General features: G+C 47.2%; 1 protein-coding gene across 1 annotated transcript in view; it reads left to right on the top strand.

Annotated features, from left to right (window-relative positions):
* The window catches only part of LOC122940167 (ephrin type-B receptor 5-like), an 89472-nt gene that overhangs the window by 48965 nt on the left and 13394 nt on the right, over nt 1-27113 (top strand). The window contains exons 5-10 of the mRNA XM_044296587.1: nt 3836-3960; nt 19397-19556; nt 20674-20791; nt 21846-21901; nt 23479-23598; nt 24970-25217. Coding sequence (XP_044152522.1) covers nt 3836-3960; nt 19397-19556; nt 20674-20791; nt 21846-21901; nt 23479-23598; nt 24970-25217 — 827 coding nt within the window. The remainder of the gene's footprint in view (nt 1-3835; nt 3961-19396; nt 19557-20673; nt 20792-21845; nt 21902-23478; nt 23599-24969; nt 25218-27113) is intronic.

Genomic DNA, 27113 nt, shown 5'->3' with positions numbered 1-27113 from the left:
TTGTTCACGCACCTTGTTTATTGTTCACGCGCCTTGCTTATTGTTCACGCGCCTTGTTTATTGTTCACGCACCTTGTTTATTGTTCACGCACCTTGTTTATTGTTCACGCACCTTGTTTATTGTTCACGCACCTTGTTTATTGTTCACGCGCCTTGTTTATTGTTCACGCACCTTGTTTATTGTTCACGCGCCTTGTTTATTGTTCACGCGCCTTGCTTATTGTTCACGCGCCTTGTTTATTGTTCACGTGCCTTGTTTATTGTTCACGCGCCTTGTTTATTGTTCAAGCGTCTTATTTATTGTTCACGTGTCTTGTTTATTGTTCACGCGTCTTGTTTATTGTTCACGCATCTTGTTTATTGTTCACGTGCCTTGTTTATTGTTTACATGCCTTGTTTATTGTTCACGCGCCTTGTTTATTGTTTACATGCCTTGTTTATTGTTCACGCCCCTTGTTTATTGTTCACGCTCCCTGTTTATTGTTCACGCGCCCTGTTTATTATTCACGCGCCCTGTTTATTGTTCACGCGTCTTGTTTATTGTTCGCGCACCTTGTTTATTGTTCAGGCCCCTTGTTTATTGTTCACGCGCCATGTTTATTGTTCACGCGCCTTGTTTATTGTTCAAGCGTCTTGTTTATTGTTCACGTGTCTTGTTTATTGTTCACGCGTCTTGTTTATTGTTCACGCGTCTTGTTTATTGTTCACGTGTCTTGTTTATTGTTCACGCGTCTTGTTTATTGTTCACGTGTCTTGTTTATTGTTCACGCGTCTTGTTTATTGTTCACGCGTCTTGTTTATTGTTCACGTGCCTTGTTTATTGTTTACATGCCTTGTTTATTGTTCACGCGCCCTGTTTATTGTTCACGCGCCCTGTTTATTGTTCACGCGCCTTGTTTATTGTTTACATGCCTTGTTTATTGTTCACGCCCCTTGTTTATTGTTCACGCGCCCTGTTTATTGTTCACGCGTCTTGTTTATTGTTCGCGCACCTTGTTTATTGTTCAGGCCCCTTGTTTATTGTTCACGCCCCTTGTTTATTGTTCACGCGCCTTGTTTATTGTTCACGCCCCTTGTTTATTGTTCACGCCCCTTGTTTATTGTTCACGCGCCTTGTTTATTGTTCACGCGCCTTGTTATTATGTTACCTTTTCATTATTATGATTATTTTGTATCAGTTAAGTAGAAATAGTTACTTTTTGTTTGTTTGTTTTTTTCTGACTGATATTGTTTCTGTATAGGGGATACCATGACAAGCTTGGCAAAAAAATGACATAAATGTGCCGTCTCTTCGCCGCCCTTTGCTTATCGGCGCCTGGATCCATGATTCTGGGAGCCCTGAACGTTCACGCCTGGCTGGACCCGAGAAGCGAGAATTCCCCCCCTAGCAGATCTGTGAAGTTCTTCGCCTACTTGTTGTGTCTGTGATCTGTTCACACTTAGAGCGGAGCTGAGAGTCCGGATGACCTGTCCTGTAATTGATTATGGGGGGGGGGGGGGGTTAATAAGTATTCCACTCCTAAAAAAAAATAAAAAAATCATCCATTTATATGAGCGCCCATGGGGGGTCATCAGCGCCACCCAATGCCAACCTGAATGGTGTGTAAATATACTTATGGGTTTACCAGTTCATGATGGGGGTGTCAGTCTTCACTGTAGTTCTATCATTCTATTCTTAAAGGAAACCTGTCACCATGATTTAGCGCATAGAGCTGGGGACATGGGCTGCTAGATGGCCACTAGCACATCTGCAGTACCCAGGTCCCATAGCTCTCTGCGCTTTTATGGTGTTAAAATACCGTTTTTAGTGATATGCAAATTACCTCCTATGTGTCCTGTAGCCGGAGATGAGTCCAGCGGAAGGGAGCCCAGCACCGCCCCGCGTCCGCCGAATCTCCTCCTTGCCTGCTGACGTCATAGAGCTGCAGTGCCGAAATCTCGCGATGCGCGAGCTAGCGCATGCGTAGTTCGTTCCCTGTGCTGATTCCAGTACAGGGAATGAACATGATGCCGAGACTGCGCATGCGCTAGCTCGCGCATCGCGAGATTTCGGCAATGCAGCTCTATGACGTCAGCAGGCAAGGAGGAGATTCGGCGGACGCGGGGCGGTGCTGGGCTCCCTTCCGCTGGACTCATCTCCGGCTACAGGACACATAGGAGGTAATTTGCATATCACTAAAAACGGTATTTTAACACCATAAAAGCGCAGAGAGCTATGGGACCTGGGTACTGCAGATGTGCTAGTGGCCATCTAGCAGCCCATGTCCCCAGCTCTATGCGCTAAATCATGGTGACAGGTTCCCTTTAAATCTGGACTCTCAGGATTAGGGCTTCGTTCACACGACTGTGCCTTTTTTTGCGGTCCTCAAATAACGGACCCGCAAAAAACGGATGCCGTCTGTGTGCCTTCCGCAATTTGCGGAACGGAACAGGAGGCCCATTATAGAAATGCCTATTCTTGTTCGCAAAACGGACAAGAATAGGACAGGACTTTTTGAGGACCCATTGAATGGTTCCATGTATGCGGTATGCAGAAAATGGCCCGTAGACGGAACGCAAAATACGTTCATGTGAACGAGCCCTAAAGGCTCTTGCACACAAACGTGTTGCAATGGATCCGCAAAAATAAAAAAAACTGATGCAACGCGGATGTCATCCGTTTTTTTGCGGATTCATGTTTTACGGACCACAAAATACATATAGCCTAAACCACACTTTGTGATACTTCATTGCGCAAAAGCGGGAGCACACAACCGATTGTCCTCCCGTGGGTTTGACACTACAACCCCCAGCATGCCTGGAAAATCGCAAGCAGGGGGAAAGTAGTTCCGCAACAGCCGAAAAGGATTAGGTCACAAATCAATGATTTTTGTAAAAAAGGCTGGGACTCCACGGTGACATAGACTGGGAGAAAGGATGGGGCGTGTAAACTTTTGCACTGAGTATTTTTGTTATTACATTTATGCTCTTAAAAATATAATTAAAAAAATGAAGCATCTTTGCTAGTGTTCTGTGTATGCAGTTCGTATGCAAAACTATGCGTCTCCATGGTTACAGATTACAAATGGGGCGTCAATGCTAGGGCTACGCGGCGAACTACTTATGGCATAAAAGTCGCGCAACAATTTTTGTAATGATAGTCTATGGTGATGCACTGCGACTTGCGACATGCTGCAATTTCGACACGACAGTCGCAAAAAAGTCCATCCAAGATGTCGCAACATGTTGCAAGTGGCTGTGCGACGCCGTAGACTATCATTAGAAAAACTGTCGCGTGACACATGTAGCGGTGTAGTTGTACCCTATGTGGCGTGCGACTTATTGCCCTAGCCTGAAGCCACGGCTCCACGAGAAGTTGCAAAATTTTCAACTTTACAGATTCAGCAACGGTTGCAAAGCCCCAAAAGTCGCCATTGGAGCCTTAGCTAAAGTATCTCTTGCACGGCATACTACAACTCCCAGCAAGCTCCCCGGGTCTGGCAGGGGTTAACACTTGATATCTGCAGCTCTTTCGCTGCGCGTCTCTTTCTCCCCCAGGCCTTGCACTCTCACAGAATTTGTCTTTGTGACGCTCTCTCTGTACCGTGTGAGGGGTCTCGTAAGAGGCGGTGATGCCCTGACCCAAATTCAAAGTGACAGCTCCGGCCAAGCGTCCCCCCTCCCCGCAGTCACATGTCGCCGCGCAGAGCGCAGGCTTTCTGTGGATTTCCATGTTGTGTATGTTTGATACACAGGAAAATATGTTCCGTCTCATCTTCTCCGCTCTATTGCCCCCCGCCCCCCGCGCCGCCGCTTCTCTCTTCTTTCCACTTATGTCTCATCTTCTCCATTCCAGTCCCATCTGCCGTTCCCATCATTCACCAGGTGAGCCGGTCCATGCAGAGCATCACCTTAACCTGGCCGGAGCCAGAACAGCCCAACGGGAAGATTCTGGATTATCAGCTGCGTTACCGTGAAAAGGTACCTGCCGCATCGTGTGTGACCGCGACCACCGGCAACATCTGCTCCAGGAGACATCTGGGGGTCACGTGCTGTACAAGCCAACTGGGCAGAAGCCTAAGGGCAGAGCAGTGCATGTGCAGTGTGCAAGGCTACATGCACACGGACGTTGTCTGTTTCCGTGTCCGTTTTTTTTTTTTTTTGCGGATACAATGCGGACTCATTCATTTTAATTGGTCTGCAAAAAATGCGGACAGCATACTGTGTGCTCTCCGCATCAGTTTGTCCATTCCGTAGCCCTGGAAAAAAATAGAACATGTCCTATTCTTGTCCGTTTTAGACATTGTTACAATGGATCCGTAAAAAAAAAGGATGGCATATGGATGTCATCCGTCTTTTTTTGCAGGTCCGCAATCTGTCGTTTTATGTGGTCCGCAAACCGCGGATCCGCAAAAAACGAAAGCCGACCATGTGCCTTTCCGCAATTTGCGGAGCGGAACGGGCGGCCGATTGTAGAAATGCCTATTCTTGTCCACAAAACTGACATCTACCAGTCTTATCACTAAACGGTGCAATTCTAGAATATTCTCACTCTTAGGCCCCTTTCACACGAGCGAGTATTCTGCGCGGGTGCGATGCGTGAGTTGAACGCATTGCACCCGCACTGAATCCTGACCCATTCATTTCTATGGGTCTGTTCACATGAGCGGTGATTTTCACGCATCACTTATGCGTTGCGTGAAAATCGCAGCATGCTCCTCTTTGTGCGTTGCGGTGCGATAATCCACGCAACGCAGGCCCCATAGAAGTGAATGGGAATGCGTGAAAATCGCAAGCATCCGCAAGCAAGTGCGGATGCGATGCGATTTTCACGCATGGGTTCTAGGTGACAGTCTATTCACTGTATTATTTTCCCTTATAACATGGTTATAAGGGAAAATAATAGCATTCTGACTACAGAATGCATAGTATCATAGTGCTGGAAGGGTTAAAAAAATAAAAAAGTTAACTCACCTTATCCTCTTGGTCGCGTAGTTCGTTCCCGGTCTGTAGTTTGCTAGCTGTGGGCTTGGGCTAAAGGACCTTTGATGACGTCAGATCACATGCTCCATCACCATGGTGATGGACCATGTGATTGGAGCATGTGATCTGACGTCATCAAAGGTCCTTTAGCCCAAGCCCACAGCTAGCAAACTACAGACCGGGAACGAACTACGCGAACAAGAGGATAAGGTGAGTTAACTTTTTTATTTTTTTAACCCTTCCAGCACTATTATACTATGTATTCTGTATTCAGAATGCTATTATTTTCCTTTATAACCATGTTATAAGGGAAAATAATACAATCTTCAGAACATCAATCCCATGCCCGAACTTCTGTGAAGAAGTTCGGGTTTGGGTACCAAACATGCGCGATTTTTCTCACGCGAGTGCAAAACGCATGACAATGTTTTGCACTCGCGCGGGAAAATTGCGCATTTTACCGCAACGCACCCGGCTCCGGGCAAAAAACATGACGCCCGTGTGAAAGAGGCCTTAGGCCTCCGTTGTTGTGTTCCGTTCTGCAAAATGGGGTTCCGTTGTTCCGTGATCCGTTTCCGTTTTTGTTTCGTGTGTCTTCCTTTATTTTTGGAGGATCTCCAGACATGAAGGAAAGTAAAAAAAAATCTTAAGTCAAGTTTGCCATGCAAATGATAGGAAAAAAACGGACGCGGATGACAATCTTGTGTGCCTCCGCTTTTTTTCACTGACCCATTGACTTGAATGGGTCCACGAACCGTTTTCCGTGAAAAAAATAGGACAGGTTATATTTTTTTTGACGGACTGGAACCACGGATCACGGACGCGGATGACAAACAGTGCATCAGCCGAGTTTTCAACTGACCCGTTGAAAGTCAATGGGTCCGCAGAAAATCACGACAAAAAGGAACAACGGACACGGAATGAAACAACGGTCGTGTGCATGAGGCCTTATAGACAAATAAAGGTTTGTTTGCCAAATGTCCCGTATATAGGCATAGAGTACTTAGACAGCACACCATGTGGACAGAGGTGGAATTGCAAGTACCATTTTATAACAGGGCAGTAAGAAGTTATAAACTATGTAAAGCAGGCATGGCCAACCTGCAGCTCTCCAGATGTTGTAAAACTACAACTCCCCCCATGCCCTGCTGTAGGCTAATAGCTGTAGGCATCCTGGGCATGCTGGGAGTTGTAGTTTTGCAACAGCTGGAGAGCCTCAGGTTGGCCATCCCTGATGTAAAGTAACAGAAGCATGAAGATGATACTATTGGACTCAAAGTTTTGTATTTTGAATGACATCCAATTATTGACTGAAAACGTCAGAATTTTACCCGCCCAAATATCCCCTTTCCCATGACGTTTGCTTTTAACATGGGTAACAGTGACACCTACTGGCAGTAAAAAGATACTGCAAGTAGGGATGAGCGAACTCGAACTGTATAGTTCGGGTTCGTACCGAATTTTGGGGTGTCCGTGACACGGACCCGAACCCGGACATTTTCGTAAAAGTCCGGGTTCGGGTTCGGTGTTCGTCGCTTTCTTCGCGCTTTTGTGACGCTTTCTTGGCGCTTTTTGAAAGGCTGCAAAGCAGCCAATCAACAAGCGTCATACTACTTGCCCCAAGAGGCCATCACAGCCATGCCTACTATTGGCATGGCTGTGATTGGCCAGAGCACCATGTGACCCAGCCTCTATTTAAGCTGGAGTCACATAGCGCCGCCCGTCACTCTGCTCTGATTAGCGTAGGGAGAGGTTGCGGCTGCGACAGTAGGGCGAGATTAGGCAGATTAACTCCTCCAAAGGACTTGATTAACTGATCGATCTGCAGCTGTGGATCATTGAGCTGCTGATCCTCAATTGCTCACTGTTTTTAGGCTGCACAGACCGTTTGTCAGTCACATTTTTCTGGGGTGATCGGCGGCCATTTTGTGTCTTGTGGTGCGCCAGCACAAGCTGCGACCAAGTGCATTTAACCCTCAATGGTGTGGTTGTTTTTTGGCTAAAGCCTACATCAGGGTGAAGCTGTCACACCAAGTGCATTTAACCAGCAATAGTCTGTTCATTTTTTGGCCATATACAAAATCAGGGGCAAGCTGCGCCTGTCACCAAGTGCATTTAACCCTCAATGGTGTGGTTGTTTTTTGGCTAAAGCCTACATCAGGGTGAAGCTGTCACACCAAGTGCATTTAACCAGCAATAGTCTGTTCATTTTTTGGCCATATACTAAATCAGGGGCAAGCTGCGCCTGTCACCAAGTGCATTTAACCCTCAATGGTGTGGTTGTTTTTTGGCTAAAGCCTACATCAGGGTGAAGCTGTCACACCAAGTGCATTTAACCAGCAATAGTCTGTTTATTTTTTGGCCATATCCCAGTCTAATTCTGTCACTAAATCCATACCGGTCACCCAGCGCCTAAATACTAGGCCTCAAATTTATATCCCGCTAAATCTGTCCCTAGTGCTGTAGCTGGGCGAGTTATTTAGTGTCCGTTCAAGCACATTTCTTGTTCTGGGTTGAAATACAATTCCCAATTTAGCAATTTCATAATTTAGTGGTTTCTGCTATATCAGAGCTATTTGAAATCTATCCCTAAAAGGGTATATAATATTCAAGGTGCACATTGGGTCATTCAGAATAACTTCACACACACCCGCTACTGTGTATTTCCAAGTCTAATTCTGGCACTAAACCCATACCTGTCACCCAGCGCCTAAATACTAGGCCTCAAATTTATATCCCGCTAAATCTGTCCTTAGTGCTGTAGCTGGGCGAGTTATTTAGTGTCCGTTCAAGCACATTTCTTGTTCTGGGTTGAAATACAATTCCCAATTTAGCAATTTCATAATTTAGTGGTTTCTGCTATATCAGAGCTATTTGAAATCTATCCCTAAAAGGGTATATAATATTCAAGGTGCACATTGGGTCATTCAGAATAACTTCACACACACCCGCTACTGTGTATTTCCAAGTCTAATTCTGGCACTAAACCCATACCTGTCACCCAGCGCCTAAATACTAGGCCTCAAATTTATATCCCGCTAAATCTGTCCTTAGTGCTGTAGCTGGGCGAGTTATTTAGTGTCCGTTCAAGCACATTTCTTGTTCTGGGTTGAAATACAATTCCCAATTTAGCAATTTCATAATTTAGTGGTTTCTGCTATATCAGAGCTATTTGAAATCTATCCCTAAAAGGGTATATAATATTCAAGGTGCACATTGGGTCATTCAGAATAACTTCACACACACCCGCTACTGTGTATTTCCAAGTCTAATTCTGGCACTAAACCCATACCTGTCACCCAGCGCCTAAATACTAGGCCTCAAATTTATATCCGGCTAAATCTGTCCTTAGTGCTGTAGCTGGGCGAGTTATTTAGTGTCCGTTCAAGCACATTTCTTGTTCTGGGTTGAAATACAATTCCCAATTTAGCAATTTCATAAATTAGTGGTTTCTGCTATATCAGAGCTATTTGAAATCTATCCCTAAAAGGGTATATAATATTCAAGGTGCACATTGGGTCATTCAGAATAACTTCACACACACCCGCTACTGTGTATTTCCAAGTCTAATTCTGGCACTAAACCCATACCTGTCACCCAGCGCCTAAATACTAGGCCTCAAATTTATATCCCGCTAAATCTGTCCTTAGTGCTGTAGCTGGGCGAGTTATTTAGTGTCCGTTCAAGCACATTTCTTGTTCTGGGTTGAAATACAATTCCCAATTTAGCAATTTCATAATTTAGTGGTTTCTGCTATATCAGAGCTATTTGAAATCTATCCCTAAAAGGGTATATAATATTCAAGGTGCACATTGGGTCATTCAGAATAACTTCACACACACCCGCTACTGTGTATTTCCAAGTCTAATTCTGGCACTAAACCCATACCTGTCACCCAGCGCCTAAATACTAGGCCTCAAATTTATATCCCGCTAAATCTGTCCTTAGTGCTGTAGCTGGGCGAGTTATTTAGTGTCCGTTCAAGCACATTTCTTGTTCTGGGTTGAAATACAATTCCCAATTTAGCAATTTCATAATTTAGTGGTTTCTGCTATATCAGAGCTATTTGAAATCTATCCCTAAAAGGGTATATAATATTCAAGGTGCACATTGGGTCATTCAGAATAACTTCACACACACCCGCTACTGTGTATTTCCAAGTCTAATTCTGGCACTAAACCCATACCTGTCACCCAGCGCCTAAATACTAGGCCTCAAATTTATATCCCGCTAAATCTGTCCTTAGTGCTGTAGCTGGGCGAGTTATTTAGTGTCCGTTCAAGCACATTTTTTGTTCTGGGTTGAAGTACAATTCCCAATTTAGCAATTTCATAATTTAGTCGTTTCTGCTATATCAGAGCTATTTGAAATCTATCCCTAAAAGGGTAGATCATATTGAAGGTGCACATAGGGTCATTCAGAATAACTTCACACACACGCTTCTGTGCATTTCCAAGTCTAATTCTGTCACTAAATCCATACCGGTCACCCAGCGCCTAAATACTAGGCCTCAAATTTATATCCCGCTGAATTTGAATACAATACATTGGGCCAAATAATATATTTGTTGTTGTGGTGAACCATAACAATGAGAAAAACATCTAGTAAGGGACGCGGACGTGGACATGGTCGTGGTGGTGTTAGTGGACCCTCTGGTGCTGGGAGAGGACGTGGCCGTTCTGCCACATCCACACGTCCTAGTGTACCAACTACCTCAGGTCCCAGTAGCCGCCAGAATTTACAGCGATATATGGTGGGGCCCAATGCCGTTCTAAGGATGGTAAGGCCTGAGCAGGTACAGGCATTAGTCAATTGGGTGGCCGACAGTGGATCCAGCACGTTCACATTATCTCCCACCCAGTCTTCTGCAGAAAGCGCACAGATGGCGCCTGAAAACCAACCCCATCAGTCTGTCACATCACCCCCATGCATACCAGGGAAACTGTCTCAGCCTCAAGTTATGCAGCAGTCTCTTATGCTGTTTGAAGACTCCGCTGGCAGGGTTTCCCAAGGGCATCCACCTAGCCCTTCCCCAGCGGTGAAAGACATAGAATGCACTGACGCACAACCACTTATGTTTCCTGATGATGAGGACATGGGAATACCACCTCAGCATGTCTCTGATGATGACGAAACACAGGTGCCAACTGCTGCGTCTTTCTGCAGTGTGCAGACTGAACAGGAGGTCAGGGATCAAGACTGGGTGGAAGACGATGCAGGGGACGATGAGGTCCTAGACCCCACATGGAATGAAGGTCGTGCCACTGACTTTCACAGTTCGGAGGAAGAGGCAGTGGTGAGACCGAGCCAACAGCGTAGCAAAAGAGGGAGCAGTGGGCAAAAGCAGAACACCCGCCGCCAAGAGACTCCGCCTGCTACTGACCGCCGCCATCTGGGACCGAGCACCCCAAAGGCAGCTTCAAGGAGTTCCCTGGCATGGCACTTCTTCAAACAATGTGCTGACGACAAGACCCGAGTGGTTTGCACGCTGTGCCATCAGAGCCTGAAGCGAGGCATTAACGTTCTGAACCTGAGCACAACCTGCATGACCAGGCACCTGCATGCAAAGCATGAACTGCAGTGGAGTAAACACCTTAAAACCAAGGAAGTCACTCAGGCTCCCCCTGCTACCTCTTCTGCTGCTGCCGCCTCGGCCTATTCTGCTGCTGCCGCCTCGGCCTCTTCCTCCGCCTCTGGAGGAACGTTGGCACCTGCCGCCCAGCAAACAGGGGATGTACCACCAACACCACCACCACCACCTCCGTCACCAAGCGTCTCAACCATGTCACACGCCAGCGTTCAGCTCTCCATCTCACAAACATTTGATAGAAAGCGTAAATTCCCACCTAGCCACCCTCGATCCCTGGCCCTGAATGCCAGCATTTCTAAACTACTGGCCTATGAAATGCTGTCATTTAGGCTGGTGGACACAGACAGCTTCAAACAGCTCATGTCGCTTGCTGTCCCACAGTATGTTGTTCCCAGCCGGCACTACTTCTCCAAGAGAGCCGTGCCTTCCCTGCACAACCAAGTATCCGATAAAATCAAGTGTGCACTGCGCAACGCCATCTGTAGCAAGGTCCACCTAACCACAGATACGTGGACCAGTAAGCACGGCCAGGGACGCTATATCTCCCTAACTGCACACTGGGTAAATGTAGTGGCAGCTGGGCCCCAGGCGGAGAGCTGTTTGGCGCACGTCCTGCCGCCGCCAAGGATCGCAGGGCAACATTCTTTGCCTCCTGTTGCCACCTCCTCCTTCTCGGCTTCCTCCTCCTCTTCTTCCACCTGCTCATCCAGTCAGCCACACACCTTCACCACCAACTTCAGCACAGCCCGGGGTAAACGTCAGCAGGCCATTCTGAAACTCATATGTTTGGGGGACAGGCCCCACACCGCACAGGAGTTGTGGCGGGGTATTGAACAACAGACCGACGAGTGGTTGCTGCCGGTGAGCCTCAAGCCCGGCCTGGTGGTGTGTGATAATGGGCGAAATCTCGTTGCAGCTCTGGGACTAGCCAATTTGACGCACATCCCTTGCTTGGCGCATGTGCTGAATTTGGTGGTGCAGAAGTTCATTCACAACTACCCCGACATGTCAGAGCTGCTGCATAAAGTGCGGGCCGTCTGTTCGCGCTTCCGGCGTTCACATCCTGCCGCTGCTCGCCTGTCTGCGCTACAGCGTAACTTCGGCCTTCCCGCTCACCGCCTCATATGCGACGTGCCCACCAGGTGGAACTCCACCTTGCACATGCTGGACAGACTGTGCGAGCAGCAGCAGGCCATAGTGGAGTTTCAGCTGCAGCACGCACGGGTCAGTCGCACTACAGAACAGCACCACTTCACCACCAATGACTGGGCCTCCATGCGAGACCTGTGTGCCCTGTTGCGCTGTTTCGAGTACTCCACCAACATGGCCAGTGGCGATGACACCGTTATCAGCGTTACAATACCACTTCTATGTCTCCTTGAGAAAACACTTAGGGCGATGATGGAACAGGAGGTGGCCCAGGAGGAGGAGGAGGAGGAGGAGGAAGAGGGGTCATTTTTAGCACTTTCAGGCCAGTCTCTTCGAAGTGACTCAGAGGGAGGTTTTTGGCAACAGCAGAGGCCAGGTACAAATGTGGCCAGCCAGGGCCCACTACTGGAGGACGAGGAGGACGAGGATGAGGAGGAGGTGGAGGAGGATGAGGATGAAGCATGGTCACAGCGGGGTGGCACCCAACGCAGCTCGGGTCCATCACTGGTGCGTGGCTGGGGGGAAAGGCAGGACGATGACGATACGCCTCCCACAGAGGACAGCTTGTCCTTATCCCTGGGCAGCCTGGCACACATGAGCGACTACATGCTGCAGTGCCTGCGCAACGACAGCAGAGTTGCCCACATTTTAACCTGTGCGGACTACTGGGTTGCCACCCTGCTGGATCCACGCTACAAAGACAATGTGCCCACCTTACTTCCTGCACTGGAGCGTGATAGGAAGATGCGCGAGTACAAGCGCACGTTGGTAGACGCGCTACTGAGAGCATTCCCAAATGTCACAGGGGAACAAGTGGAAGCCCAAGGCCAAGGCAGAGGAGGAGCAAGAGGTCGCCAAGGCAGCTGTGTCACGGCCAGCTCCTCTGAGGGCAGGGTTAGCATGGCAGAGATGTGGAAAACTTTTGTCAACACGCCACAGCTAACTGCACCACCACCTGATACGCAACGTGTTAGCAGGAGGCAACATTTCACTAACATGGTGGAACAGTACGTGTGCACACCCCTCCACGTACTGACTGATGGTTCGGCCCCATTCAACTTCTGGGTCTCTAAATTGTCCACGTGGCCAGAGCTAGCCTTTTATGCCTTGGAGGTGCTGGCCTGCCCGGCAGCCAGCGTTTTGTCTGAACGTGTATTCAGCACGGCAGGGGGCGTCATTACAGACAAACGCAGCCGCCTGTCTACAGCCAATGTGGACAAGCTGACGTTCATAAAAATGAACCAGGCATGGATCCCACAGGACCTGTCCGTCCCTTGTCCAGATTAGACATTAACTACCTCCCCATAACCATATATTATTGGACTCCAGGGCACTTCCTCATTCAATCCTATTTTTATTTTCATTTTACCATTATATTGCGATGCTACCCAAAGTTGAATGAACCTCTCCTCTGCCTGTGTGCTAGGCCTAAATATATGCCAATGGACTGTTGCAGTGGTGGCTGACATGAAGCCTGATTCTCTGCTATGACATGCAGACTAATTCTCTGCTGACATGAAGCCAGATTGTCTGTTACGGGACCTCTCTCCTCTGCCTGGGTGCTGGGCCTAAATTTATGACAATGGACTGTTGCAGTGGTGGCTGACGTGAAGCCTCATTCTCTGCTATGACATGCAGACTGATTCTCTGCTGACATGAAGCCAGATTGTCTGTTACGGGACCTCTCTCCTCTGCCTGTGTGCTAGGCCTAAATATATGCCAATGGACTGTTGCAGTGGTGGCTGACGTGAAGCCTGATTCTCTGCTATGACATGCAGACTGATTCTCTGCTGTCATGAAGCCAGATTGTCTGTTACGGGACCTCTCTGCTCTGCCTGTGTGCTAGGCCTAAATATATGCCAATGGACTGTTGCAGTGGTGGGTGACGTGAAGCCTGATTCTCTGCTATGATATGAAGACTGATTCTCTGCTGACATGAAGCCAGATTGTCTGTTACGGGACCTTTCTCCTCTGCCTGGGTTCTGGGCCTAAATTTATGAAAATTGACTCTTACAGTGGTGGGTGACGTGAAGCCTGATTCTCTGCTATGATATGAAGACTGATTCTCTGCTGACATGAAGCCAGATTCTCTGTTACGGGACCTCTCTCCTCTGCCTGGGTGCTGGGCCTAAATTTATGACAATGGACTGTTGCAGTGGTGGCTGACGTGAAGCCTGATTCTCTGCTATGACATGCAGACTGATTCTCTGCTGACATGAAGCCAGATCCTCTGTTACGGGACCTCTCTCCTCTGCCTGTGTGTGTGCTGGGCCTAAATATATGCCAATGGACTGTTGCAGTGGTGGCTGACGTGAAGCCTCATTCTCTGCTATGACATGCAGACTAATTCTCTGCTGACATGAAGACAGATTCTCTGTTACGGGACCTCCCTCCTCTGCCTGTGTGCTGGGCCTAAATATATGCCAATGGACTGTTGCAGTGGTGGCTGACGTGAAGCCTCATTCTCTGCTATGACATGCAGACTAATTCTCTGCTGACATGAAGACAGATTCTCTGTTACGGGACCTCCCTCCTCTGCCTGGGTGCTGGGCCTAAATATATGCCAATGGACTGTTGCAGTGGTGGGTGACGTGAAGCCTGATTCTCTGCTATGACATGCAGACTAATTCTCTGCTGACATGAAGACAGATTCTCTGTTACGGGACCTCTCTCCTCTGCCTGTGTGTGTGCTGGGCCTAAATATATGCCAATGGACTGTTGCAGTGGTGGGTGACGTGAAGCCTCATTCTCTGCTATGACATGCAGACTAATTCTCTGCTGACATGAAGACAGATTCTCTGTTACGGGACCTCCCTCCTCTGCCTGGGTGCTGGGCCTAAATATATGCCAATGGACTGTTGCAGTGGTGGCTGACGTGAAGCCTGATTCTCTGCTATGACATGCAGACTAATTCTCTGCTGACATGAAGACAGATTCTCTGTTACGGGACCTCTCTCCTCTGCCTGTGTGTGTGCTGGGCCTAAATATATGCCAATGGACTGTTGCAGTGGTGGCTGACGTGAAGCCTCATTCTCTGCTATGACATGCAGACTAATTCTCTGCTGACATGAAGACAGATTCTCTGTTACGGGACCTCCCTCCTCTGCCTGGGTGCTGGGCCTAAATATATGCCAATGGACTGTTGCAGTGGTGGGTGACGTGAAGCCTCATTCTCTGCTATGACATGCAGACTAATTCTCTGCTGACATGAAGACAGATTCTCTGTTACGGGACCTCCCTCCTCTGCCTGGGTGCTGGGCCTAAATATATGCCAATGGACTGTTGCAGTGGTGGGTGACGGGAAGCCAGATTCTCTGCTATGACATGCAGACTAATTCTCTGCTGACATGAAGACAGATTCTCTGTTACGGGACCTCTCTCCTCTGCCTGTGTGTGTGCTGGGCCTAAATATATGCCAATGGACTGTTGCAGTGGTGGCTGACGTGAAGCCTCATTCTCTGCTATGACATGCAGACTAATTCTCTGCTGACATGAAGACAGATTCTCTGTTACGGGACCTCCCTCCTCTGCCTGGGTGCTGGGCCTAAATATATGCCAATGGACTGTTGCAGTGGTGGGTGACGTGAAGCCTCATTCTCTGCTATGACATGCAGACTAATTCTCTGCTGACATGAAGACAGATTCTCTGTTACGGGACCTCTCTCCTCTGCCTGGGTGCCGGGGCCTAAATATCTGAGAATGGACTGTTCCAGTGGTGGGTGACGTGAAGCCAGATTCTCTGCTATGGGACCTCTCTCCAATTGATTTTGGTTAATTTTTATTTATTTAATTTTTATTTTAATTCATTTCCCTATCCACATTTGTTTGCAGGGGATTTACCTACATGTTGCTGCCTTTTGCAGCCCTCTAGCTCTTTCCTGGGCTGTTTTACAGCCTTTTTAGTGCCGAAAAGTTCGGGTCCCCATTGACTTCAATGGGGTTCGGGTTCGGGACGAAGTTCGGATCGGGTTCGGATCCCGAACCCGAACATTTCCGGGATGTTCGGCCGAACTTCTCGAACCCGAACATCCAGGTGTACGCTCAACTCTAACTGCAAGGTCTAACAGCATCCTAGCATTGATCGACCGACCTATCGAAGGGAAATGCAAAACTTTAGGAGGAATTGCCAAGGGTTGGAGACAGCAAAGGCCCCATTTATGCATTAGGCCGAATGCACGCGGCCGTGTTCCGCGGCCGAGAGCGGTCCGTGGTATGCCGGGCTGGATTCCTGTTCAGAGCAGGAGCGCACGGCGTCATTGGTTGCTATGACGCCGTGCGCTTCATGCCGCCGCTGCTGTACAGTTATTATAGTGTATTACTGTACAGCAGCGGCATGAAGCGCATGGCGTCATAGCAACCAATGACTCCATGCGCTCCTGCTCTGAACAGGAATCCATCCCGGCATACCACGGACCGCTCTCGGCCGCGGAACACGGCCGCGTGCATTCGGCCTATAGATTGTCCATTGATAACTCTTGGTGGTTTGGGATGGTGCAGGGACTAATGGAGGTGGTTTAGAGAAGAGGACTTTGTGTATGACTTAATTTTATTTAAGCACAATTCTGGTTTACTGATACATAGATCCAAATCATTTCAGGTAGTCCTAGATTTAAATGCTAACATTCTGTCTACCTGCAGCCACCACTAGGGGGAGCTCATTGCATAGTGAATTAGACAGGTCCCATTGATCTCTGTTAAAAAATTTGCTCTCTCTAGTGATGGCAGAAACAATCATTACCTAACTTGTCAAGGTATTAGGACCCCCCTCGAATATTCAAGACCATAAGGTGGATGTGTATGTGAGTGCCTGTCACTTAAAAAAGGCTGATACAAGTGGGAGGACTGATAATGGACACAAAATCCGTTTTTCTAAATTATTCAGCAGAATTCCGTTTTTGAAAACCTTCATAAGTAGGCTTGAGCAAGTTGAGCTTCGGACCATAGATCTGAAATTGATTCGGTCAAAAACGTTGTTGTTAATGTTGTTTCCGTACAGCATTAGGCTACATGCACACGAACGTAAGGGCTCCGTGCCCGTGCTGCGGACCGCAAATTGTGGTCCGCAATGCAAAGGCACAGACCGCGGGGCAGCCGCTTGCGGACCGCGGACCCATTCATTTGAATGGGGTCTGCCATCCGCATCCAACAGTCCTCACCGCAAAAAAGTAGTGCATGCGCTACTTTTTTGCGATGCGGAGGCACGGCCAGAAACGCCACGGAAGCATTCTGTAGTGCTTCCGTGGGGTTCCGATCCGTGCCTCCGTGATTGCGGACTAATTCAAGTGAATGGGTCCGTGATGCGGAATGCACACAGCCGGAGCCCGTGTATTGCGCACCCGCTGTATACGGCCACGGGGGGCACGCGGTCGTGTGTGCATGTAGCCTTAAAATTTATCCGCTCCGTGTCGCCAAACTTCGTCTCGCCTGAAGTTGCACGAGACTTTGGTGAATTACTACGGTATTCCTATCTGCGTATTTAAAAACAATTTCAAATAGGAATCCGAAGTGGGTTTTGGTACTGTGGGTGGTACCAGCCAGTACCAAAGCCGACTTCGGATTCCTATTTAAAATGTTTTTAAAGACGCAGATAGGAATACCAGTCATTCACTAAAGTCTTGCGCAACTTCCGACAAGACAAAGTTTGGCTACATGGAGCCAATACATTTTTATTTAATTTTAACTCAAAGCTAAAATGGCCACTGCCCTATCAGCACACACAAAACCTGTCCTAACTGAAAGCTGGACGGGTTCGTTCTAAGCAGGAAGCTCAAGCGCTGCCTCCGCTCTCCTCACAGCTCTGGCTGTCATGAATTATGATCCTACCCACAGCTGATAACATCTTCAGCTCTGTGTGTACAGGAATGAATGAAGTGAAAGCGCAGGGAGTGCGGCCTGGTGGGCAGTGTGGCTCATGAGCAGCAGCCGGTGCACTCTGTTACTCTCCCACAGCCTCACACCAGTCTTCCCTGTCCTGTCTGCACTTTCACTTTGCTGGTTCCCACACACACATTGCTGAAGATGTTATCAGCCTTGGGTAGGATCGTAATTCATGACAGCCGGAGCTTCAGAGCTGCTTTGAACGAACCCGTCCAGCTTTGAGTTAGGACGGGTTTTGTATGTGCTAAAAGGGCAGCGCCCTGGTCTCTACTTCCAGGTTGACACATGAGAAATGCCGTTCAGCCAGTCATTGGATGCGGTGGGTCAACCTGACGTTTCCTGTGTGTCAAGACAAGACCAGGAAGTAGAGACTACTACAGGGACCCAAGCTGTGGAGGAAGGGAAGTGGCATGAAATCGGTAAAAAAAACTATCTTTAAAAAAAGGAGCGGAATGGGTAAAAAAAAAAACTAAAACAAATAAATAGTGACCTCAGAGCCTGCCACTCCTGTTTTGATGCGTACTGGTCTATACATCCTGGTGCCTCTGGACACACAGGGAAACCTACTGACCATAGTGGTGACCCACCTAAGGGTACTTTCACACTTGCGTTAAAGTTTTCTGGTATTGAGTTCCGTCCTCGGGGCTCAATACCGGAAAAAAAAACGAATTAGTTTTATCCTAATGCATTCTGAATGGAGAGCATTCCGTTCAGGATGCATCAGTTCAGTCCCTCTTACGTTTTTTTGGACAGAGAAAATACCGCAGCATGCCGCGGTTTTCTCTCCGGCCAAAAATACTGATCTCTTGCCGAAATGCCGGTGTTCTGTCAGAAAACCTTAAGGCCTCTTTCACACTACCGTTTTTTTTTTTTTTTCCGTTTAGCGGGCCATTTTTTTCGTTCCGTATATGGAACCATTCATTTCAATGGTTCCACAAAAAAAAACTAAATGTACTCCGTATGCATTCCGTTTCCGTATTTCCGTTTTTCCGTTCCGTTGAAGGATAGAACATGTCCTATTATTGCCCGCAAATTATGTTCCGTGGCTCCATTCAAGTCAATGGGTCCGCAAAAAAAACGGAACACATACGGAAATGCATCCGTATGTCTTCCGTATCTGTTTCGTTTTTTCTGAACCATCTATTGAGAATGTTATTCCCAGCCCAATTTTTTCTATGTAATTACTGTATACTGTACATGGCATACGGAAACGGAAACAAAAAAACGGAACAACGGATCCTCAAAACACTGAAATAGCCATACGGTCTTGTGAAAGAGGCCTAAATCGTCAGATTCTCTTACCCCACGTGACAGAACACCGGATCCGGCATTAATTTACATTGAAGTGTATTAGTGCCGATCCGGCATTAAGTGTTCCGGCAAAACGGCATGCGCAGACCTTTAAAAAATTTATACCGGATCCGTTTTTTGGGATGACACCGGAGAGACGAATCCGGTATTGCAATGATCCGTCTCGCAAATGCATCCGTTTACGTCCGGATTGCCGGATCCGGTAGGCAGTTCAGGAACTGCCTGCCGGAATCCTCTGCCGCAAGTATGAAAGTACCCTAAGCTAAGTTATTGCCATTCCTTGCGTTTCGAGAGGCACCGGAAAGTATAGGAAGTATAGACCATCTGGGGACTAGAAAGCATCAGAACTGGAGCGGGTCAGCTGATTGCAGAGCACTCCTGGGAGATGCAGGTGCCTGATGTGAGGACCTGCCGCCTGCCTAATAGTAAGTATTTCTTGCTTTTATATTGGCTCTCATGTCGCCTTCATGATCACATCCCCTGATCCATTTATCTTCTGACCCTCAGGCTGATGAGGGCGAGTCTCTCTCTCTAATCAGTGAAACGAACACGGCAACAGTCGGTGGACTCAACCCGGGGGCAATTTATTCCTTCCAGGTGAGAGCCAGAACAGAGCGGGGCTACGGAGCCTACAGCGGCAACATGTACTTCCAGACCCTGCTGGGAGGTGAGCAGCGCGGCATCGCTCCGGCAATCCATACTCTGCTGAATAATTCATTACGAGCCTCAGCAACACGGGAAAACACACTGATACACAAAGACAAGCAAAGCAATTAGCCAGAGCCGATCCCTCTTACTGCGCGGAGCGTCACCGGCTGGGAGCAGTACACATGTCAGCTCCGATAATGCAAACCTAATGCGCATCACATCTGGATGAATTCTGCGTGATAGACGCGAGCACCAGGCTGAGGATGTGATATATTATGTATATGAAGCTGCACTCGAAGAAACTTGTTGTGACAGCCTCATAGCAGCTTCAGCGTCTGGAAAGAGGGTCCCGCGCAACCAGAAAGTGGAGAATGACCTCTACCTTTTATCATCATGTCGTTTTTAGGTCTGGAATATCTTTTATGTCTTATTTTTTCTGAGCTCCAAATTACCTGCATAGTCGTAGAGGAACATGCTAAAATTCTGGCTACCTGCAGTCGCCACTAGAGGGTGCTGGGGAGCGTACTGCATACTGGTCATGCATAGAACTCTATAATAACGCTGTCTGCAGTAAGCTTTGAGCTCCCCTTGGTGGTGACTGCAGGTAGCAGAGTTTTATCATGTTCCTCTATGTCTACGCAGGAGACATGATTTGCATAGAATGATGCAAAATGGCGCTCAAGGGTGGGCATTCACTTTAACCATGGATAGGTCCAAGGCTGGGCCCAACATGGCATAGTCTGCCATAAATATCCCTGTAATAATCAATGTAGAGGACAGAAAAACAGAAATGGGACAGAGTGACCAAAGTAACTGGGACCCATTCCATATGGTGCTGTAGGGCCCCTTGGTGAGATGTTTTTGTCCTACTCAGGTTTTATTATTCATGTTCCTGGTATCAGCACTATTTCTGGTGTCATCATGGGGCACACTGCCGATGGGTAGAAGTTATCTCTTTTCTTCCATGCGGTGCAGATCCCACAAACATATGACCATCTTCACCATACAGAAGACCTGTCCATAGTGGATCATTTATTAAGATTCTTGTACGATATAGCAATATAATGCACCAGATTCTACATAGTGTAATAATCAAATGTAATATTCATATATAATAATTACATCTTTCTTTTCAGGTGGAGAGAAATCAGAATTATCCCAAGACAAACTGCCTCTCATAGTTGGGTCCTGCCTTGGGGCTTTGGCCTTCATTGGTCTCTCCATCCTCCTGGTCCTGATACTTCTCTTCAAAAGGTTATTTCAGGGACATTTATTGAATGGTGCCAAATAATACTGCCATACAATGCTCATCTGATACTGCCATCTAGTGTCCAAATAATAACTGTCATATGACACCTAAATAGTAAAGGAGTTAATGGTAACATCCCTGGTGGTCTAGAGTTCTCATTCTGTGAGACATGTATCAGGGGTTCTACTCTGTGTCTCTATGGGGGAGACTTGTATTATGTTTATGTTGTGCTTTTGTCCTTGTTGGTCTAGCTAGGATCTAAAGCTGTGGCAGGTTTGCCCTGGTTTGGGGGGGGGGGGGGGGGTGTATATATCTCTGGTGCATACTCATTAGGTGTTTCTATGCTGTGCTTGATCACAACCTTGGAGGTAGTTGATGAAATTAGTTTGCATGAGTGTTAGTTGGCTTTGGAGAAACACTGGCATAGTATGGTAAAGTTCCTGGTGGTCTAGGGCAGTGAAGGTTTACATGTTTTATAAGTCAAGTTGCTCCTGAAGGTCCAGTCTTTGGGGTTTAACCAATAGAAATGGGGTCTGGGCTAGCTGTCTAGATTGCCACCCCCTAAAACCATCTCTGACCAACATGTCTGATTCGAGTATATCCTATTCAGATGTTTAAGGACCTGAATGATAAACTTGATCTACCAAAAATCTGAAGAAGGTCCCGCTCCTCGAAATGGGAGGACTGTCGGGTTGTGCATATATCTGTTGCCCCTCCGTTCATCCCAGAGAAGTGATGTCCTCAGTTATCTCTGGCAGTCTCATAGAGAATAATGCTGCTCCGTTCATTCAGTGTAACAGGACCCTCAGTCTCACGTTTGGTGGGGTCCCGATGGTTGGACCCCCCAAGATCATCTGGTTACCCCCTATCCTGTGGATGGCTTATAACTTCAGAAGGTGGCACAGCCCCTATGACGAGATCCTTTAAAATATAGGTGATTAAACATAAAAAATGTTCCAGGGGTGTGAATACTTTTTCCATACATACATTATATATGAATTCTATTTCCGGTTTGCTTTATGTTTATTCATTTTAATCTGTTCTATTGTGTAATTGTAGTAAAAGACGAGAGACTCCGTACACTGACCGACTGCAGCATTATATCAGCTCCAGAGGTGAGTGCGGCATCTACGGCGCTGGAAATCAGCGGCCAGAATGTGCGTCACGGATCACGTCACATCGCTCAAAAGGGGCTGTGCAGTGCTTACATACAGATGACCTATCCTCAGGACACCCAGCACCCCGGCCGGTCAGCTGTTTGACGAGACGGCGGCATTCGTGCGAGCGCCATGTCCTCTTCACTGTTTAACTGCTCCCCATCTAGATTCTAGCACAGGATGGCAGATAATGTGAATATGTGACATGTCTGACAAATGAAAGTAAGATGTAAAGCATTTGGAATGTACACTTTGATTTCCCAGACTCCCTGCTTGTTCAGTGTCTGTACAGAGCTACTCTGAGGATTTGAATCTAGAACCCCAGGATCTGTACAAATAGATAAAACTAACTGCATCTCCTGCACTACAATCTTCCTGACTGTTTCCAAAAAAACAACCAGCAGAACACTGAGTGCAGCTCTGGAGTATAATACCGGATGTAACTCAGGATCAGTACAGGATAAGTAATGTATGTACACAGTGACTGCACCAGTAGAATAGTGAGTGCAGCTCTGGAGTATAATACAGGATGTAACTCAGGATCAGTACAGGATAAGTAATGTAATGTATGTACACAGTGACTGCACCAGCATAATAGTGAATGCAGCTCTGGAGTATAATACAGGATGTAACTCAGGATTAGTACAGGATAAGTAATGTATGTACACAGTGACTGCACCAGCAGAATAGTGAGTGCAGCTCTGGAGTATAATACAGGATGTAACTCAGGATCAGTACAGTATAAGTAATGTAATGTATGTACACAGTGACTGCACCAGCAGAATAGTGAGTGCAGCTCTGGAGTATAATACAGGATGTAACCCAGGATCAGTATAGGATAAGTAATGTATGTACACAGTGACTGCACCAGCAGAATAGTGAGTGCAGCTCTGGAGTATAATACAGGATGTAACTCAGGATCAGTACAGGATAAGTAATGTATGTACACAGTGACTGCACCAGTAGAATAGTGAGTGCAGCTCTGGAGTATAATACAGGATGTAACTTAGGATCAGTACAGGATAAGTAATGTATGTACACAGTGACTGCACCAGTAGAATAGTGAGTGCAGCTCTGGAGTATAATACAGGATGTAACTTAGGATCAGTACAGGATAAGTAAAGTAATGTATGTACACAGTGACTGCACCAGCAGAATAGTGAGTGCAGCTCTGGAGTATAATACAGGATGTAACTCAGGATCAGTACAGGATAAGTAATGTATGTACACAGTGACTGCACCAGCAGAATAGTGAGTGCAGCTCTGGAGTATAATACAGGATGTAACTCAGGATCATTACAGGATAAGTAATGTATGTACACAGTGACTGCACCAGCAGAATAGTGAGTGCAGCTCTGGAGTATAATACAGCATGTAACTCAGAATCAATACAGGATAATTAATGCAATTTATGTACACAGTGACTCCTCCAGCAGAATAGTGAGTGCAGCTCTGGGGTACAGTTTATTTTTATATAACAATCTTGGGTAGTTTTTCGGTAATTGTGATATATAAATGGCTGTTGTTTTTCTTAGGTTTAGGAGTGAAATATTACATTGATCCATCCACATATGAGGATCCTACAGAAGCAGTGCGGGAATTCGCTCGAGAGATTGATGTGTCTTTTGTGAAGATAGAAGAGGTGACTGGAGCAGGTAATGTGTAATATGGGATAGCTGCAGTACATGGAGGGGGTCATTTATTAAGACCAGTGTTAGATGCCAGTCTTAATAACCCCTGCGCTGGCAGTGGATCCGTCTGAGTTATGTAGAGGCCGGCGCATCCACTGCCACTCCTTAATGTAAGACCGCTTCTTTGCTGTCTTACATTTAGACCATTTTCTATGCCTAAACCAAGTGTAGAAGATGGTAAATAAGCCGGGCCGCCCCCTTCCTCTTCCACGCCCATTTTTTTTAGACCTGGCGTGAGCAGGGAAAAGTCGCGGACTACGGCGTGAAGGACCTTTTGTACTGCAATTTGGTTCAGAAATACACCTACAGTAGTATAGGCATATTTCTGGTTAGTAAATGACCCTCGGAGTGTTTTAAAAAGTATCCCTCTCTGGAGACTGGGTTCCAATAAAAAGTTGCAGGTGGCTGTCAAGTAGATGCATCAACCTCATATTTGAAGTGGCTTCTTCTTGAGGGGTTAGACAATCCCTATAATGACCCCCAGAATGCCCGGGCCCTTTCTATAGATGATACTTACCTGGTCCCCGGCACCTGAGTCCCTCCGGATCCCTGCACGGCCACCCAGATCAAAACATCCTGCAACCGGGGGAGCAGCCAATAGCAGGCCTCTATGGTGACCAGGCTCCCTAGAGAGGCTCATCACAGGTCATGACCTGCTATTGGCTGCTCCACCCATCACCAGATGTTTTGATCTGCGCAACGGGGTGATACACCAGCGGCCATGCAGAGATCGGGAGGGACACGAGTGCCGGGGAGCAGGTGAGTATCATCGAGAGCAGGTGCCTGGGTATTGTGGGGGTTATAATAGGGATTGGATAACCCCTTTAAGGAGGTGAAGAAAAAATGTTACAAAATGTTGATACCTAATAGGCCGGCGTTCCTCTTATGTGGGCATAACTAGGCCTGATGAAGGGCTACTGTTTAGCCCGAAACGTTGCCATAATTTGTTGTGCATCATGTCCGGCTGAATAAAATTCACAAAGTATTTCATCATATCATTTGGAGTGATGTCTGATTATACTAAGTCTCAAAGTGTTGCTCCTGAAGTGGAGTCAGGAACATTTCCAGACGAGCACCCATAACAGCCAGATTCCTGTTGAGTGCTGTAACCACCCTTGAAGCTGTTCAGATACAAAATGAAGAGAGGAGAGGACATAGGGCAGAGCACCAAGGGTCCGTGTTTACTGGCGTGCGTGTGGGTGACTGAGTGACCAATGACCGTTCTCCATAACTTTCACAATGGCAGACACAGGTTAGAAGAGCATGCTTCTCTGAAGGACAAAGCGCTGCTGTAGTGAAGAGAAGAAGAACATTTATGTGCATTTCCTCCTGCAGGAGATTTCGGCGATGTTTGCCGCGGTCGTTTATGCCTCCCTGGAAAGCGAGACACAGCAGTGTGTATACGAACCCTACGCTCCGGGAGCAGTGACAAAGAGCGGGGGGACTTCCTCAGCGAGGCGAGCATCATGGGACAGTTTGACCATCCCAACGTGGTGCGTCTAGAAGGTGCCGTGACTCGCAGCCGCCCCATCATGATCCTCACAGAATACATGGAGAATGGAGCCCTGGATGCATACCTCAGGGTAGGTGATGAGTAGAACAGGACACTGGACCTTACAGTTTACTGAATTTTCATTTTAGGATGTGAACCATGGGCTGTTAGTCCAATGCATCCATGTGGAGAGTAGTGTTGGGCGCGAATATTCGAATCGCGAATATCGCCACTTCGAGAATTTGCAAAGATTTTGAATATAGTGCTATATATTCGTATTTACAAATATTCTAGATTTTTTTTTCATCAGTATCCTCTCTTCTTGTTTGTGGGCCAATGAGAAGGCTGCAATGTCTTTGTCTGAGCTTAGCAACATCCCTAGCAACCAATAGGAAAGCTGCCTACCCCTTTACTATATAGGAACCTCCCCAGCAGCCAGTGTATGTAATATTTTGCAGATCTGAGAGAGAGAGCAGAGACATTGCTGTGCTCTGTGCTTTACTGTTCAATTACATTAGATAGTTAGTTAGTTAGCTCATATATATATATATATATATATATATATATAATACAGATAGTCAGTGTAGGTTAGATAGTGATATAGTGTAGCCGATTCCAGTGCAGGGTGTTAGGTAGTGTGATAGGTTCTGCTGTCCATACATACATGCTACAGACATAGTGCTGTGATGTCACAAGTTCACAACAATACTTAGGGCACCAATCACTAATATGTAGTCAGACCTGCTAAAATGTGAAGTTGCCCGTATTGCGCCAAAATATGTGCATCATTAATTGCCGAATACAATGAGAAACAGAAGTATTTGAACACCCTGAGATTTTTCAAGTTCTCCCACTTAGAAATCATGGAGGGTCTGACATTCACATTGTAGGTGCATTCCCACTCTGAGAGACAGAATAAAAAAAACAAATTCAGGAAATCGCATCGTATGATTTGTAAAGAATTTATTTGTCTTCTTCTGCTGGACAGAAGTATTTGGACACCTGAGAAAATCAGTGTTAATATTTGGTACAGAAGCCTTTGTTTGCCATTACAGAGGTCAGACGTTTCCTGTAGTTCTTGACCAGGTTTGCACACACTGCAGCAGGGATTTCGGCCCTCTCCTCCACCCCGATCTTCTCTAGATCTGTCAGGTTTCGGGGCTGTCGCTGAGCAACACAGAGTTTCAGCTCTCTCCAAAAATGTTCTATTAGATTTAGGTCTGGAGACTGGCTAGGCCACTCCAGAACCTTGATAAGCTTCTTACGGAGCCACTCCTTGGTTATCCTGGCTGTGTGCTTCGGGTCGTTGTCATGTTGGAAGACCCAGCCACGACCCATCTTCAATGCTCTGACTGAGGGAAGGAGGTTGTTGCTCAAAATCTCACAATAAATGGCCCCATTCATCCTCTCCTTAATACAGTGCAGTTGTCCTGTCCCCTTCGCAGAAAATCACCCCCAAAGCATCATGTTACCCCCCCCCCCCCCATGCTTCACAGTAGGGATGGTGTTATTAGGATGCAACTCATCCTTCTTTTTCCTCCAAAAACGACGAGTGAAGTTTAGACCAAACAGCTCTACTTTGGTCTCATCTGACCACATGACTTTCTCCCATGCCTCCTCTGGATCATCCAGATGGTCATTGGCAAACTTCAGACGGGCCTGGACATGTGATGACTTGAACAGGGGAACCTTCCGTGCAATGCATGATTTGAAACCATGACGGCGTAGTTGTCACGGCTGGGTGTGGGGGAAACACCCAGCCGTGCGGTGCCAGGAAGATGTAAGGGTTACCCCTTGGCCGGGACCACAGAGTTAGGGAGCAGGTCACCTCCTATTGCGTCCCTAACGCTGACCCTGTCTCCTGTCAGTATGAGCCGACCTTGGTGGTAGGAGGGCTCATACGCCGGAACCTAAAAGTCCCTACGAGCCCTCAAGTCGGCCCTGAACTAGGGGACAGAGTCAGACGCCCTACTCCTCCTAGGCACGG

The sequence above is a fragment of the Bufo gargarizans genome, chromosome 6 (genome assembly GCF_014858855.1).
Source record: "Bufo gargarizans isolate SCDJY-AF-19 chromosome 6, ASM1485885v1, whole genome shotgun sequence".
Taxonomy (NCBI): domain Eukaryota; kingdom Metazoa; phylum Chordata; class Amphibia; order Anura; family Bufonidae; genus Bufo; species Bufo gargarizans.
The sequence above is the reverse complement of the archived record's forward strand: the minus strand, read 5'-3'. Positions and strand labels throughout refer to the sequence as shown.